Raw genomic sequence first — 16,762 nt, 5'->3', positions numbered from 1 at the left:
TGGTAAATTCACTCTATATTGTGTACTTTTGGTTATGCTCTGCAAAAACACAGCTGAGGCCAGGGCAGGATGAGGGCATTCACCTTCAAATGAGGTTGTTAATAGAGGGTAAATACATCCAAGCCCCATTCACTTCACTGCTGCCACCCAGGAAAAGAAAATACAAGGTTGCAGTACCTGAGAAGAGCCTGGAGGAGATGGGTGGGTGCATGTAGAACTACCTTATGGCTGGAGGAAGCTCGAAGAAGACCAGACATCTGGCCTGGGGGGATGTAAAGTGGGACTTAAAATGTCTGGCTTTATTTGGAAAGGCCTTACGGTGGAGCTACAAGGGGAGTTGGCAGCAGTTGGCAGGAGCAGCCCTGGGAAAGATTCTGTGCTCAGGGGGATCAGATATGTCTGTGATGGGTGGGCAGACAGAGGTAGATCACAAATGATGCACAGAGGGAGTACTGAGGATGCTTTTTACAAGCTGAGGACAGTAGCTAGCGTGCAGCTTTGGCTCTCATTTGGATGCTACAGCCAGGATCCAGACCAGCCATAGCTGAGATGAGGTTTTTTCCCAAGACCCCTTCAACTTGGGTTAGAGATCACCCACCCCACATCTCCCCACCAGTGCTCTGGGTCCCCATTGGCCTGGAATGCCATCTGAATGTAGGTGTGGGTGGAGGACTGTGCTATGTGGCCTTTACTCAGCTGTTGGTGGAAGCAAGTAAATATTAGCTAATGTTGTTAACCTGGAAGAGATACTCCATATATCAACTCCCCCACTCTTTGGACTTGGGAGCATCTGAGGGGGGTATTTAGGATTGCTCCAGCCCACCAGTACTGGCAGTTCTCTTCTCCTGTGTGGATCTTGACAGCTGCTTGTCCCAGTCCAAGCAATGGGAGCACCAGTGCTCCTCCTAGCACTGACCCTATTCCTAGTCACAGCTGCAGCAAGCCTGGAACCGTGAGATTATCTCCTTTTGATTTCGGGGGGCTTGGTGGAAGGGACTGTCACTGAAGGGTGGTCCTGAGGTGCTGCACTGTTTAGCATCACAGAGCTGAACGGTGGGGGCCTTGTTCTCAGGGAGGCTGAGCAGAAGCAGCTCCAGCTGAGTCCTGTGGGAGCTCTGGGCATCGAGCACCACTGCAGGCAAAGCCCCCGGTGTTTGCTGGTGCAGGCACTGAACTCCACACACCACAAAGCTACAGAAGCCATAAGTTTTGCCTCTGTTCATCCTGCACTGGTGAGGGTGAGGTGTGGTGTGAGGACTGAAGGCTTATCCCCCAGCCACTGAGCCTTCAGCTTCATTCCTCAGACAGCCTTGCTCTGTGGTGACAGGTGGTGACAGACAGGTATCAGGAGCTCTCTAGTTCCACACTGGGCATGTTGCTTCTTTCTGGTATGGAAAAGGAGCTGCTCTATAGTTCCTTCACTCCAGGCCTCCAGACATTTATGAGTCCTGGCCTACCTCTTCATGAAAGCAGCAGAGATGGATTCTTGTCTGTCCACCTCAGCCTCTGAATCATTTTTGAACATCTCCTGCTCTCTTCTAGTCACTACATGGTGGTGTTCCCTGCTGTCATTCACCATTCCCAAGAGGAGAAGCTCTGCATTCACTTCAGCTCCCTGACTGAGGACATCCACCTGGCTGCCACCTTGCAGGTATCATCCCAGAATCACACACTGGTGACACAAGATGTGGAGAAGCCAGGCACTTTTCAGTGCATCACCTTCCAGGTGAGTGTACCTGTGGCTGCTGATTTGGCAGTGGATGCTCTCATCTTCACTTCAGACAGGAGCCCAGCACTGTCTTTTGCCTTGCCGTGGGTTGCAGGCAGGTTAAGTGTATTTCCCTACCAGTACCAGGCAAAACACAACAGTGTCCTGGAGTTTAGCAAAGTGGGGATTCTTTCCTGTGTAGATAAAAGCCTGTTCTTTTGATCTGTACCAGTCCATTTCATCCTACTTAAAGCCTGTTGTAAAACACTGACTTTCAGTTTACTCAGTGTTTAGTCCTTAATAATGCTTATATATATCACAGTGCAAATCAATGCATTGAGTATACATTCTTTTCATCCTTACTTCCTCAGAAGCCTGTCCCTCCAGCTCCAAGAGGACTGTTCTGCTCTAAAGCTGCACCTATATTGCAAAGGTGTCGTTTCAGCTTGCATAGACACTGAGCTTGTTTTAATTTAGCTGTGATGGGTGGTGATGGCACTGAACCCACAATGAACTAAATTCCACCTAGGCAGTCTGGATACTTCTTGGGGGGCTTGAGTTCCTGTCATTGCAACTTTGCTGCTTTAGTTAGCTTAATTAGACAGACTGAGGCTGGGGCACAACTACAGGACCTTGACTTACATTTCTGGAAAGCCATGGAGATATGCCTGGTGCTGAGGCTTTCCGAGCTGCCCCTGTTTTTCTCAGCACCATACAAAGTTGCTGTGCCTGTGCCCTGATTGTCCTGCAGATTCAGCAGAACTCAAGGAGGGGCTGTAGTCCCTTCTGGTTCTTGCATCAACAAGACAATGATTAACTAGGTATTTGGTGCCAGCCCTTAGGAGAGAGCAAGTCCTGGCTCTGGAAAGCCAAGGAACTCTGCCGTTAGCAAAAAGACCTTTCTCCTGGTGAGCTTGGTCTTTCTGATAGTGAGATGTCCCGGTTTTGCCTGATCATCTCATCTCCCATTACTGTCTTGATCAGGTCCAGATCTGACTTCCCTATGGCTTTTCTTCGTTTCATAAAAATCTTACATTTATGTGAACTGGGAGAATGATATGTCAATTGGTTCACTCTTAGGTTCATGAACAAGAGACAGGCAGTGACTGCTGCTTCTCCCTATAATGCAAGCGGGTTAGAGACAGTCATACAGTGGAGTTTGGACTCGGAAGTTTGGGGATTTTTTCATCAGTGAGGTGATGTCTCACATCCCAGATAAGATGCAAAGTCTCTGATGAATTTTTCCTTTTCCTTGTATTAATCAACCTAGGTGCCAGAGTTCGTTCCCAGGAAAAGAGAGGATTCCGTGTCACACGTAAGACACCTCTTCTGGATGCTTCTCCTCTTACAAACTAGAGGGCTTCAGCCTCTCCTGTGTCTGAGCCATGTTAATGCTGGAGATGAAGGGTGGCAAAGATAGTAAAGGGGAGGAAGAAATGTGGAAAGAGGCAAATGGGACAAGGAGAAAGGCAGAGAAATGAGAATGAGGAAGCTGGGGAGCGCAGAGAAGACTATGACTAGGGAAAGGAGAGAGCTAAATCAAATGAGGGGAAGGGAGGAGAGGAAAGTTGGGGATCTTGGTAGGACAGGTACCTCTGTTTCTCAGTCGTTACTTGTAGCCTCAGGCAGTTTGGTTTTTTTAACCTGACAGCCAGACACGGTGGCTTTTCTGCATGTCCTGATCCACAGTGGGGACAATGTGCTCTTTGAGGGTCACAAGAAGGTTCTCATCAAACCCCAGAAGAATGTAATTCTGGTGGAGACAGACAAGACCTTATACAAACCTGGAGAAACAGGTAAGGCAAGAAGGTGGCATATGGAAGCAGGGAGGGAAAGGTCAAGGTAGCAGCCACATCTCAGGGTGTGTGTGTGTGGAGATTCCACCAAGTGCAGCAAGCTAAGCTTGTTGGATATGAAAGAAAGCAGATCTCTATTATCAGATGTTTCCAGGAACAGTATGAGTCAGGATGTTCCCCTCCAAGCTGTGCTGCACCAAATGCCCCCAGCCTGCTGCTCCTAGGTGTTGTTTTGGGGAAGTATCTCTAATGAGACCTAAGAAGAAAGTCAAGACTCTCCAGGACACTGGGAAATCTCTTGTTGTTTTGTGAGGAATGTGTTAATATCTGAGTAAAGCCTAAAGTGACAGTTCCAAGCTGTAGAAATATAGAGAGTCTTCAAAATAGAGAGACTCCACGGTCTTCACAATATGAACAGACTGCAGACAGACCAACCCCACTCTTTAATACATCATGGTAATCTGCTTAGGTAAAGACAGTGAGTTTCTACAGCTTGTAGCTGCATATAAACCTCCCAGACAAAGTGCTCTGGGATGGGAGATGCTGGGGAGGGCTGTTTGGGGAAAGACCTGAATACCTCTGGGGTCAGCAGAGACATGAATACTGAAGCACAGAAAAGGAGAAGCAGATTTGTGCAAGGACATGTTGCAGCCAGAATGCTTTACTATCCTTTTCTTTATATCTCCAGTGAAATTTCGAATTGTGAACCTTGATGAGGACCTTAAGGTCATTAAAAATGAGGTGAGTATCACTTTGTGGTTTTCTAGAATTGGGATCCTCAGTGTGAGACACATTGAGAGGCTCATGAAAGAGACATCTCCCTTCATGCCTGTTAAATTATAAGAATAAATGATCTTTGAAGCGAAACCACTCATCCACTGGGCCCTTGGAGAAAGACTGTAGTGCAGGCTAGCACAGAGGGAGGAGGAGACCTAGTGTGGGGTCTGGATGTGGCAGAACTTTCTGGTCAGGGGCCCATGTCAGGCAATGTTATTAATACTGGTTCACATGGATGCTGTTTTGCTCTGTACAAAACTGAGCTTGTGTTTCTCTTGTTTTTACAGTATTCCCAGATATGGCTGCAGGTAAGTGACAAAGAACTGACCAAAGGGACATGTTTGTCTCTTCTATTGTGCCCTTTCACTCCTGGACAAAGTTGCGTTGCAAATGCAACCTCATAAGGTTATGGTTATGGTTCAAGTCCAGCTGAAGTCTTTTCTACCTGGTCAGCCTGGGTTCTTCATTCAAACCAGCATATCTATACGTGATGCATATAGCTGAGCTAGAGGCAGGGCAGTAATGAACCTTTGCCCAATACCTTGTCTGCACAGAGCACAAAGCACAAGGCTAAGCACTCAGTAGATGCAGCACAGCTGCTTCTCCTTCCCACCATGTTATGGGAAGCTTTACTGTCCCAGTAGCTTTACTGCTCTTGGAAGCCTTTGCAATTCAAAAGTTCACTAACAGGAATACTGGAGGGAGGAGAAGGAATCTCGCCTGATGATCTGGCATCCTCTCTGTTGGGGCAAGTGTAAGCCCTTGTAGTGCCTTCTTGTGCCTGAGTATGGCTGGACCTGCCAGGTATCCATGCTCCCAGTGTGACTTGGTGGCTCTGCATGTCCTTTCCCAAATAGGATCCTGGATATAACCGTATTGCTGAGTGGCTGAATGTAAAGTCAAGACATGGCATTGTGGATCTGTCCTTCCCCCTGGCCTCTGAAGCACCACTTGGGAGATATGCCATATTAGTCCAACAATACATGGCTGGAAAAACCTTCAGGGTTGGCAAATATGGTGAGACTTGGACCACAGGGGTGAGGGGAAAAGCAGTGTGGGTAGCAGGAGAAGAAAGTAGGGCGATGTGGCCATGTTCATCAGACCTTTTGCCCCAGGACAGTAACGGACTGGGGACAGGGACAGATGGGTCTGTGTGTACCTCTCATGCTGGGCTGGAGATTCTGCAGCTGCACAGGGTACAAAGGAGAGGCTATGGTCTGACATCTTGTTCTAGCTGTGGCTGGGCCCCGTGATGAGCACTTTCTGCTGTTCATTGTCACACTCTTCTATGCCAGGTTTACTATCCACTCCAGTCAGCTGCTGTAATAGGAAGCAGCATCATGTCTTAGTCCCATTCAGTTGCAGTGAGGTAGGTAAGGACAAAACCCTGTGTCATTTAAAATGTTTATGCTTGACTGAGCTGGAGTAGAAAGCAGTCCCGTGTGTGATTGTAGCAGTAAATAGAGGGTGGTGTGGCTGAAGGGAGTAACCCCTATTGTACCATGGTGATGAATAACTGGGGACATTACTGTCTTACCCCCACCTGGACTTCAGCTATAACAGAACTTACAGTGTCCATACTCAGTATTCCCTGTTTTTCCTCCAACCTTATCTTCCTCTTTTCTATGCAGTGCTGGAAAAATTTGAAATGAAGATTGAGCACCCTCCATTTATCACTACAGCAGATGAGGAATTTCAGCTGAAGGTCTGTGGCAAGTGAGTACATGATACCATTGTGATTTCCAGCCTTCGACTCCACAGTCACCTCCAGGTTGCCCGTAGTTGAGAAGTGGCCTTCCAGTATGATGTTCTTGCATTACCCTGTGGTTGGGGGAGACAGAGTATTCTCTGGAATGGGCTCCTTCTCACACCTGGTCATTTACTGAGGGGCTGAAGGACACTAAGGGTGCTGGGTTTTGTGGGTGGAGAGGGATGCAAACTGATCTTAAGAGACAAGCTGAAGATCCTGAGCAAAAAAGGTACAAAGCTCTCCCAACCTCTGTTTCTCCCCGGTGAGGGTGGGTGTGCCTGGATCAATATTTCTGCTGAAGCAGCCAGTCTTCAGGTGAATGTTTCTCCCTTTTGATACAGGTATACCTATGGGAAGCCCATTCAAGGCGAAATACTTATTAATTTTGTCATATTATCCCAGTTATTGGAAGACCCTTCATCAAATTCTTCTATGATGAGGAAGCAGAACAGCTGGGTAGGTGAACAAATAGGAGAGTGGAAAGTATAACCTGTTAGAAATGTATGTCTGTCCCATTAACCTACCTTGATGCACCTCTGATGTGCACCAACCTGTTTATTCTGGTGTCTTCCCACGTGCTATACCTGATCAGGCCATTGATTCCTTTTCCTGTGACTCTATTGCTTGAATTACTGCTTTAGCTGCCCATATCTGACTCAGTGTTTCAGGAGAAGGTGTAAGCTCTGTGTAAGTAATGATGTCTGGGGCCTTTCCCAAAGGTCCATACCATATTGTATGCAATCAGGTCACTGCTCTAGTCAGTCCTGTGACTGCTCCCACCAATAAACAGATTACCAGAGCATCAGATGGTCTGTGGCTTAATGTCCTGTTTCTTGCTGTATCCACGGAGTTAATGGAGCATCTTAAGCTTGCCAGTGTCCTGTCTGAGATTATATCCAGTGCTGGTTACACTTTCCGCACATTTGTGTTCATTATATGTCTATGGTTAAGCTCCACACTTTTTTTTTCACCATGAGTTTCAGATGCAGCTCTTTCAGCTTGAAAGTCACAAGAAAATATTTCTAAATGTCAGGCCAGTCGGCCACAAACCGGAATATAAAAATGCAGCTGAATCTCTGCATCTTTTAAAATGCACCCCGTAGCAAAATATCTCCAGCTGGAATGCTGTACAGTCTTAGCTGTGCAAAACACCAACTGAATGCCAGCTCCCTCTCACATGGCATATAAGAGGCCCTGCAAGGTTCTGTGAAGAACTGAACAGGCATGACTAGAAACACTTTGTCCACCTCCCCTCTCTGGCTGTACCCAGTCTCTGTCTTAGTGCTTGGCAAAGCTCTTGCAAGCTGTAAGTGGTTGGATGCCCTTGTTTACCATGGCCATGTCACACAGATGGTCATGACTGGAAAGCCACACTGTCCATCTTTATTCATCAGGGCCACACAGTTTCAGGGAGGAGGTTACCTGTATCTCAGGTAAAGACACTTATGCTCTTTCAGCTGCAGGATCGGGGCTTAATCCAGTCTGGTGAGTTTGTCTGTGGCATAATTAACCCTTATGTAATTTGCCTGAAGCATGTTTTTCTGCCATTTTTTTTTGACTGTTTAATTCAAGCATGTTGATTTTCTTCTCTGGCTCGGGTATCAATGATGGGTTTCTGCAGTTATAGGTTTCTGAGCTTCCATCTGTTCCACAAATATTTGGAAGTACTTCTTTAGGATTGCCTAGCATCTATGGAACAATTTGTCTTCCTCCACACTATGCTCCTTCTCTCTGTTCGTATTTCTCTTTCTGCAGACAGACAAGAATGGTTGTGCTACTTTTACAGTGAAGAAAGAGAGTCTGAGGTTAAATGAAACTGATAACTACGTATTTGTGACAGGGGAAATGGTGGAAAATGGAACAGGTACTGAAAAATACGTCTTCTCTTCCTTGCAGGCAACTTCTTTGGTTTTGGCCTTTCTACAGCACTTGTATTCCTTTTGAAAAAGTAACTTGATGGTTCCCAAGTCTTCTAACAATCATTCTAGTCTCAATTCTAGTACCTCTTCCATCTATTATTACCAGATTTCCTAATCCTCTCCACCCTTCATCTCCACTAGCATGTATATAACCTTTTAATGATTATCTGGACACCAAGGTGTTCCTCAGCCAGTTGCAAAGCGCTAGCTAGCTGCGGAAACTCTTCAACAAGCCCCTTCTAATTGTAGTGCACCATCCTGACAGGTAGTTCCTACCCACAGACTCTTGCTCTCTCTTCCTAAGCCTGAGACAGGGCTGCTTAGTACACTCCTGCTGAGAGGAATGCTATTCTGCTCCGTTTTAGTCTGACACAATATTGACTACAAGGAGGTAGCTTTTTAGTATCAGGGTTAATGTGCACCTGCCTCTGGCAACTGAAGGTCTCCATTGTTTGAACTGTCACAGTGTGTGGGGGTTCTCCAGGCCACTTTTAGGCATCTACAGTGTAGCTGTCTATAACCAAAGTGTCATCTAGCTTCTCTTTATCTTCAATAAAGAGAAATAAGTACTTATACGGTACAACGCATCATGACATGAAGCATAGGGCCCAGAAAGGTTGAGGGAGTCATATCATAGAAGAATATATTTTCTTTCCTAAAATTAGAGATTGTATATATTGCATGCATGTAGTGTTGAAGTATCTTGTCTCCTGCTTCTCTAAGAGCACTGCTAGTGTTTAACAGATTTCTCTTCTCTCCACCCAGGAGCAAGTGCTACGGAAATGGCTAGAATTCCTATTTTGATGAAAATGAAGTCTATAGATTTTATCAACTTCCATTCATTCTACAAACGTGGACTACCATACACAGGGAAGGTAAAACCTGTGGATCCCTTATCTGCTGAGAATACGTGATAGATCTAATCTTCTGTAAGCAGAAAGCAATAATCTCCAAGAAAGTAAGAGCTGCTTTGTGGGTACCCATCAACTATGAGTGAAGCCTCCTGTAGAAGCAATTTCTTCTCCCCTTCCTAACCTAGTATATTCCCCAGACAGGAACATGAGGGCCAGCTGCAGCCTCTGGAGGCTTCCCCAGGAGTAGCTTCTGAAACTAGTCTGTGCAATAAAAGGCATATAGGATGCAGGTGGCATTGGCAGGGAAATAACATTCCCTTTGGTCAAATGCTCATGGTAACTTGGCAGAAATCACTAGAGCCTTGTATATCAGTTCACTGGCAGCCATTTCTGACTCAAGGCCCCTGGGTGATGCTAGGACAGCTGTCCCACTGGGGCTAGAAACACTTTCACCTGAGCCAGTACTAACTCCAGCATGAAGGAGAGCAAGGAACAGCAAGAGGTAAGTTGCTGGAGACAAGACTGTTTCTGATTGTTAAAGATCCTGCAGCATTGTCCAAGAAAAAGCTCAGGATCTGAGTAAATCACCTTTTTCCCCTAAAATAGGTGTCTCATTTGGCTACACTACTGTTTATTTCTAGTCCTGAACAGCTGCACATCGTTAGTTTTGTGTATTTATCACACTTTTATTAAGGATCCTTCCAACCTGTCTGAAAGCTGGAAGGGCTGAGGAAGCCCAATGACAGAAACAATTAATATTAAGCACTGGCTGTGCCTCAGAGTGTGGCACAATGGGGTATTAACTTCCTCCCCTTCTCTGCAGATATTCTGCCACAGTAACGAATCTCCCCTCAGAAATGAAACAGTCTACCTAATAGTTGATGTCAATGAGGAGGAGACACACTTGTCATTCCTCACGGATGAGAATGGAGAAGTCCACTTCTCACTGGATACCACCAGCTGGAACAGCACACTTGTTTCTCTGAAGGTGAGCATCAGCCTCAGAAAAAGGAGGAGAAAGTGAAGGCAGACTGAGAAAAGGGATAGAAAGAGGAAGAAATCTGAGGTTTTGGAGCACAGTCTTCTGGATCCTGATCTCATTTGACTGTATCTGTAGAAGCATCTTCAATTACTCTCCAGTACCATCTCCTCAGGGAAACTGGAGGCTGTGCTGCAACAGTTCAACCAAATGGTCACCAAAAGTGCTCTGCTGTCCTGAGCTGGAGCATGATCCTAGTCTTTTGTATCCCCCCCCCCCCCCCCCCACCTTACTTTACCTCCACTAAAAAATCTGTTAATCTGAATACTTCCTTGGAGGAAATCTCCCCTTTCTCCACACTGGGACATGTTGGAGGTGGCTCAGCAGAACTGGCAGCTGATGCCCGTCTCTGCTAAACTCCATTTCCAGTGGCTGCCCTGGCCCTGCAGAAGCTCATAACTTGTCCAGGTTTATCTCGGCCAGTAGCTGTTCTTGACCTCCCTCTCAATACCGTACCTTGAAGCAGTTGGCTTGTTCTCCTCACAGCTTCTGATCCTACACCTGGAGCTTGTTGTTACCAGCCTGGCAGTACCTCCTCTTCCCACTACCTGCATTCCTGCAGCTGATGTGGGATTTGTGCCCAAGCAGTACAATCTCCTATTGCCACCCATTTCTCTAAGACTGGAACTATTTTTCCAGATGTTTTTCCCCAAGACCCTAGTCTATCTGGAGTGAGGTTCCCTAATTTTGGTTGGGCAGGATTTGGTGATCAGAAGTTCTGTAAGGTAGGAGGTAGATTTATGTCCTCAGGGAGGCTGGGGACAGGCTCTAATTCTTGTTCCTAGGCCCACAGCTATTGTCCACAGAGCCCTAAATTATCTGCAGAGAAGTAGAGCTTCACCAAAAAGCTGTCTTGGTGTCTGTTGTGCATTAAGGCATCTGAAACACAAACTGAAAACAGTGGTGCTGTGCTTGGGTTAGTCTGGTGTGGGGTGGGTCCCCATGGAAAGATAAGGAGAAAAAATGTCATTGTGGGCAAAGCTACTAGACTTAAACAAAAGTCTCATAAGAGACTTTAAAATGATGTTTTAACAGAAGAATATTTTAAGCATACAGATGTGCGGTCTGGGTCTGCCAACAGCTCAGGTAGTAACTTAGTGTTTTAATAAGGTGTACAGGGTCCTTTGTATCACTTGATACTGATTGTCAACTCATGCTTTGTGCTCTGAAGGGCACCTACAACCTTAAAAATGATGATGAGCAAGATTCTTCTGAAAGCAACAGAGCAGTCAGGGATACCTTTCACTGGCTGAAACCTTTCTACTCTGAGAGCAACAGCTTCCTCGAGATCAAGGCCTGGAATGATGTGATGCCCTGTGATCAAGAACAAGAAGTGCAAGTGGATTATATCCTTGACCGTAATAAATTCAGCTCTGAAGCAGACCACATTGATTTCTACTACTTGGTAAGCACAGAAGACAGATGAATCTCACGGCAAGATTATGCTTACTGGCATTTTATCATTTTCATACAGCACATACATACATCATACATAGAAAGGGCAAAATACTCCCAGGCCAGTATGAGTCAGTTTGTGAGTTCTGTTGTGCCCAAATCTCCTCCTGTTCTCCAGTTCCTGGACCTGCTCCTAGCCCCCAGCCCAAGAGTACCTTGACCTAAGCTTAGGTGATAGATGACTGTCATCCACCCTACTTTCTACTATGTTCACAAGGGTGGCAGTGGAGGGCTAGCCTTCTGTCCAGCAGCTATGCCCCGGACTTCCACCTGTGTCTGGGGCAATCTGTCTGTAAACTGCTGCTCTTTGGGGCAGCTGACCTCCCCTTGTCTGTATATCTACAGGAAAAAGGCTTGAAAATGCACAGGGCCTTGGTGCACTCCAGGAGTATGTAATTGTGTTTTGATGAAGTCCCCGTTCAGGGAGTCCAAAGCAAGAGTGTGACTACAGCCTAGCTGAGAGGTTATGAGTATCTTGGTTACTGAACTGGGCTCATTTGTACGGTCAAAACGTACTGTATCCTAGGAATGTGAAGATCACAGTTCACTAGGGCTAAGGAGCAGCTGCTCTTAGCTTCAAACATACCTCTGGTTTTCCAAGCGGTCACATATTCTCCTTGCCTAACCAACACCTCTCAAGACCCTTCCCAGCTATGCTATCACCATCTCTGCTGCAGAGTTCTTTAGGTCATGTCCTGCCAGAGGAGCTTCTGTGACAGCATCTCTCAGGCTTCCTTCTCTCCTCTCTTGTTCTTTTCTTACTCTCCTCATGCTGTCAGAATTCAGGCCCTTGAATGGCTCTTTTCTTTGCTGTTCAGGTGATATCAAAAGGCAAGATCCTTTCCAGTGGAGAGAAGCAGGTGCCAATTATCCAGCCTGAGAGTGAGTAGAAACGTATGAAGTGTCTCGTAACACACCTCAGAAAACTGTGACAGCTCTCTAGTGACAATGTCTGCAGGTGTTATCCTTACCCACAGGTGGGAGCTATTGAACTGAGTTCTTAGTGGTGACCAACCTCGTTAGACCAACTCTCTTCTCATATCAGTTCGGTGCCCTTCTAGGTGACTGTCCTCCTGCCTTGTCTAATTGATCTAATATCCAACCTTATGACTTTGCTGCTAGCTTGTACCTTTGGAGAAGATGTAAATTTTTTGTAGCTTGCCTGTTTATCTAAGGTGCAGTAGGGAAGAGGCATATTTTTGCCAAACTTGAGCCAAAGGAGTGGCTAGTATCCTGGGTTTGTTGTTAATCTGTGACAGTGTCTGTGTGGGATATTCTTATCTGCAGGTAGAAATTATTAAATTCCCTCTTTTGATTTTTATTGTGTGTCCTATCCCAAGGAGCTCATTAATTTGAATGCTTTTCCTCTCTTCCTTGCTGCTGTCTTATACAGAGCTGCAGGGCTCCTTCTCCTTGACTTTGACTACTGGCAATGACTTCTTGCCTGACATTCAGCTTCTACTGTACGCAGTCTTCTTGGATGGAGAGGTGGTGGCTGATGTGGAAGAGTTTCAAGTAGAAAAGTGCTTTAGACACAAGGTGAGTAGAAACACAAGGAGTGTGACAGCATCATTGATGTGCTCTGTCCTACTGTGGTTCCTGGGCCTGTTTTATCCCCAGCCAAGTGGTGTAAGCTGGATACACGCCAAACCAGATGTCCAGCATTTTTGGCTGGGAAACAAAACAAGTAACCTCCTTCTTCCCTGAATTCCTAGTCCTGCCTTCCACAATACTGACTGGCAAGCCTTTCCCAAGGAGTAAACCAGGCCCCCTTGAACTCTGTTTTCTCCCCCCATTCTGTATGACCGACTTGGGAACACACTTGCCTGCTTATCTCCCTGGGGTAGCTCTGGATCAGAGGGTGGTGGATGTGCAGTGGCGGGGGAATTCTGGCTGGGCTGCACACACCGCAGCCCCTCTAATCTTCCCAGTGGGTTTTCAGGAGGGCCTGTCTCAGCATCTCAGCCTCCTTCCCTACCTCACTCTCTGTCTTTCACTCTGCTGCCCAGACATCTAAGAGTCACAGGGTCCCACTCTCCAAAGCTAAGCCCCCTGACCTCACCTTCTTTTGCAGGTGTCACTGGACTTCTCACGCAAGGAGGAAGTCCCCGGATCGACAGTCAGCCTGGACCTCAAGGCTGCTCCAGGGTCCTTGTGCTCTGTCCAAGCTGTTGACAAGAGCGTCCTCCTGAAGTACAACAATACCCTAACTGCAGACACAGTGAGTGCAGCCTGCTGTGACCAACCCCCTCATTTCTGCCTGCTTTCTGTCTCCATGCACGGGCGGGAGGAAGCCCATAGTCCCTCCCAGGACATGGCTGCAGTGTTAGGTGGCTGCCCTGGCATTCACCCTCCTCGGCCTCTTCTGAGCAATATGGTCATCATGTTCCTCATGCATCAGCCCTGCACTGTGGGCCTCTGCCTGGAGGGTGGTGGATGCTGCACAGCACTGCAGGGGTAGGCGGGGAAAGCAGCTTGGAAGAGATGCCGGTGCTTTCTGCTTGGAGGGAGAGTGTTTATCAGCTTTCCTTACATCCACCTGTCTCTCTGCTCTTCCATCTTCCACCAGGCAGTGAGGCTAAACCTTTGAAACAGAACTTTGCTTCGGTAGGGTCTTCCTATCCCTCTGCCCCAAATATTGCTGAACTATAACCATGGGACAGATCAGGCTGAGGACCTCGTCAGTTCTTTAGAAAACAGTAGCTAGGGGACAGCACCCAGTGGCTCGTGAATAGTGGTCAGGATTTTGTCAGCACCCAAGTGCGTTCTGAGAATCTGGAAGAGTTGAAAGAATTTACCTTAAAGCAGCTGTGTGTTTCAGAGGAATGAATTTAAGACTTAGAACAAAAATACTGCAAGAATTGAAAATCTTAGCATAATTCCACAATGTATACCAGACATAATACATATGTATATGCCTCATGCAAAGTTGTAAGTTAAGTTATAGAGGTCAGACTGTTACAAATAAGCATCTCCAAATCCAGGGGGACTTTCTGCACCTGTAGATAGGACCCGCAGTGTGATCCTGGTGTTCCATTTTACAGGAATATTGTTCTAGCGCAGAGCACTTACATCATCTACTAGCAGATATATAAAATAGTAATCATTAAATATGTAAGTCAGATGTGCCAATGCCTTGTGCTCAGATGGAATCGTGTGTTAATCTTGCACTTAGAGTTAAAAAGCTTGAACTCTCAGGTGGAAGTCTGCAGGCTAAAAGCTACTTGCCTACATCTGCTCCTTGGGCTTCATGTCCTTTAGTATAAGCTGGGCCAATGCAAGCTTCCTCAACTGCAAAGTATAATAGAGGGCTACAATCCAAATATTTAACACATGCACATGCTCATTGGCCAGTTCCTTATGAAGACCTCTGTTTTTCCATTGCAGCTGTATAATAAGGTCTTTGATGACATCTTTACAATTGGAGGCCGAGGGTTCCCTTATCACTTGGAAGACTTTGAGCCATACCCTTGTCTGCCTCAGCAGCCCAGCCTCCACAAAAAGACTCATATGGGAGCACCATGGTACCAAAGTGATGCTGATGTCTTTAATCTGTTTAAGGTGAGTGTCTACAGTTCTGCTAAACTTTTCCTGAGCCAGAGATTGCCAGTATGCTACCCTGAATGCCTACAAGAATTTACTCTTAGCAAACCTCAGCTGCCCTGACTTTCATTGCTACAAGCCATCTATGCCTTGTTCTTCCGTGCACTCACACTCATTTGGGGACTATGGGAAAAGATGAAACTTATGAGTAAGCACAATGCAAACCACATGATTAGAGAAAGACAGTGTAAAAATGAACAAACTTAGTTTAGGCTACCCTATCTACAAAGAGGGAGTGGCAAAAATATCCCAATAAGACCTGAGCACCTCATCATATTTTGACCAAACACCACTTGGTGATTGTTTTATTTGTGAACTTCTTTGTGTTTCACTGAGTCTCTTCTTCTCCTCAAAGTATTTTTAATAAAAAGAAGTCCTTCACAATTTGGCTTTATAACTAACTGTCAAGACAAATATCAAAATAAGCTAATCTGCTAACAAGCACAATAGCCTGGAAAAGATTAACCTGTCTGCTAACTGAAACCTAAGAAGTGCTGCTTCTGACAGAATGCTGTTTAAAGAAACATATGCAAGTAAAAGCACCTCAAAACAGGAGAAGAAGGTAACAACACACTGAAAACAACCCAAATTGAGTTGCATGGGCTTCTCAGGCTGACAGAACTCTACCTCACAGATACAGACCTGATTCCCCCCAAAGGCATGGTACTTGCTGCCTTCTAGCTGCCTACTATGTCAGATGCCAGGTAAAGGAGATCCCACTACACCTCAATTATTAGTGATCCTGTAACAGATGACTGTCCTGTGGCATATGACTAAGTCCACAGGCATGTACAGCCCTCGCAGAAAGGGTGAGGGCCCACGCTTTTCATTAAGGGTTTTGGCACTTCAAGAAAGTTCTCAGTGACTAGCAGACCATTAAATCAGAGCAATGATTGCTCACAGGATCAAATGCATTCTTCCAGTGTGATTGATGCCACCTTCTCAGTCCATGCACATGAGGGTACATTCAATCCAATATTTTCACCTTGTGAAGCACAGGCCCCGAGTAAGTCTCACTCAGACAAAAGCAGAATCCATACTAAGCTGTGACCAAGTCACCTATCAGTTTTCTAAGCCAGGACTGGTACTAACATGTAAGAACAGTTTTGTGTGAACAGCCAGTGAAATCTTTCCATTCCAAAATTATGAAAATATTTAAAGCTAAAAATTTACTTCTCTTAAGTTTTTTCATGGAGTATATGGCTTTTGGCTCATTGTTAGGGTCAGGCATATGAAGGACAGATCTAGTTGAAACTTACTTTTATGAGAAGTAATAATTGGCCCAAGTATTCCTCAGATGCTGGTTTCTGTTCCTCATGCACTGCCCAGAGTCTGAGCATGTATGCTTATGCATATGTATAGAAACAAGCAGCATTTTAAAGTGTTTCAGCTACCACCAGCCCCTTTTACGATACCTGCTATCGTGAGATATTTCTAACAGTCCTTATTCCTTTTTATTTATCATTCATTTACTGTCTTCACTGTTTTCCCAGAAATTGCGCATGAAAATATTAACCAATACTAGAATCAAGAAACCAGTTTCCTGTATGCTGCCGGACTTTGAGAAAAAGATGTATTCTAGAAAAGACAATGTTGTTGGTAAGGAACGAACATGTCCGTCTCCTTGACTGAAGGGGCTCTCCTCTCCCAGTTCTGGCCAGCCTGCAGCTGAGGTGGCTGACTCCCATCTTGCTGTGTTTCTTGTCTGTGTCCAGTTCAATGGACCTGATTTATAAATCACAGATAAAAGCTCAAATCTCTGTGCTTTTTTTGCTGTCTCTGTGTTCTGTGCTTTCCACAGAAAATGTAGTATGCTCTCCACCAGCACTTTTCACAGATTATTTAAAAGAGTGCGACTCCA

At 45.8% G+C, this 16,762-nt stretch overlaps 1 protein-coding gene across 1 annotated transcript in view; it reads left to right on the top strand.

The window, feature by feature from the left end:
• Positions 1-884: 884 nt before the first annotated feature.
• Positions 885-16,762, top strand: part of LOC141958886 (alpha-2-macroglobulin-like protein 1) — a 29,686-nt gene continuing 13,808 nt past the window's right edge. Inside the window, exons 1-18 of the mRNA XM_074901876.1 lie at positions 885-952; positions 1,543-1,726; positions 2,979-3,023; positions 3,360-3,504; positions 4,193-4,245; positions 4,569-4,589; positions 5,139-5,298; positions 5,913-5,997; positions 6,373-6,487; positions 7,787-7,895; positions 8,716-8,825; positions 9,628-9,792; positions 11,015-11,248; positions 12,117-12,180; positions 12,692-12,837; positions 13,373-13,519; positions 14,686-14,859; positions 16,395-16,515. Of these exons, the coding sequence (XP_074757977.1) occupies positions 885-952; positions 1,543-1,726; positions 2,979-3,023; positions 3,360-3,504; positions 4,193-4,245; positions 4,569-4,589; positions 5,139-5,298; positions 5,913-5,997; positions 6,373-6,487; positions 7,787-7,895; positions 8,716-8,825; positions 9,628-9,792; positions 11,015-11,248; positions 12,117-12,180; positions 12,692-12,837; positions 13,373-13,519; positions 14,686-14,859; positions 16,395-16,515 (2,146 nt within the window). The remainder of the gene's footprint in view (positions 953-1,542; positions 1,727-2,978; positions 3,024-3,359; positions 3,505-4,192; positions 4,246-4,568; positions 4,590-5,138; positions 5,299-5,912; positions 5,998-6,372; positions 6,488-7,786; positions 7,896-8,715; positions 8,826-9,627; positions 9,793-11,014; positions 11,249-12,116; positions 12,181-12,691; positions 12,838-13,372; positions 13,520-14,685; positions 14,860-16,394; positions 16,516-16,762) is intronic.

This window comes from Athene noctua, chromosome 3 (genome assembly GCF_965140245.1).
Source record: "Athene noctua chromosome 3, bAthNoc1.hap1.1, whole genome shotgun sequence".
NCBI classification, from domain to species: Eukaryota; Metazoa; Chordata; class Aves; order Strigiformes; family Strigidae; genus Athene; species Athene noctua.
This window is presented reverse-complemented; position numbering and strand designations above follow the sequence as displayed.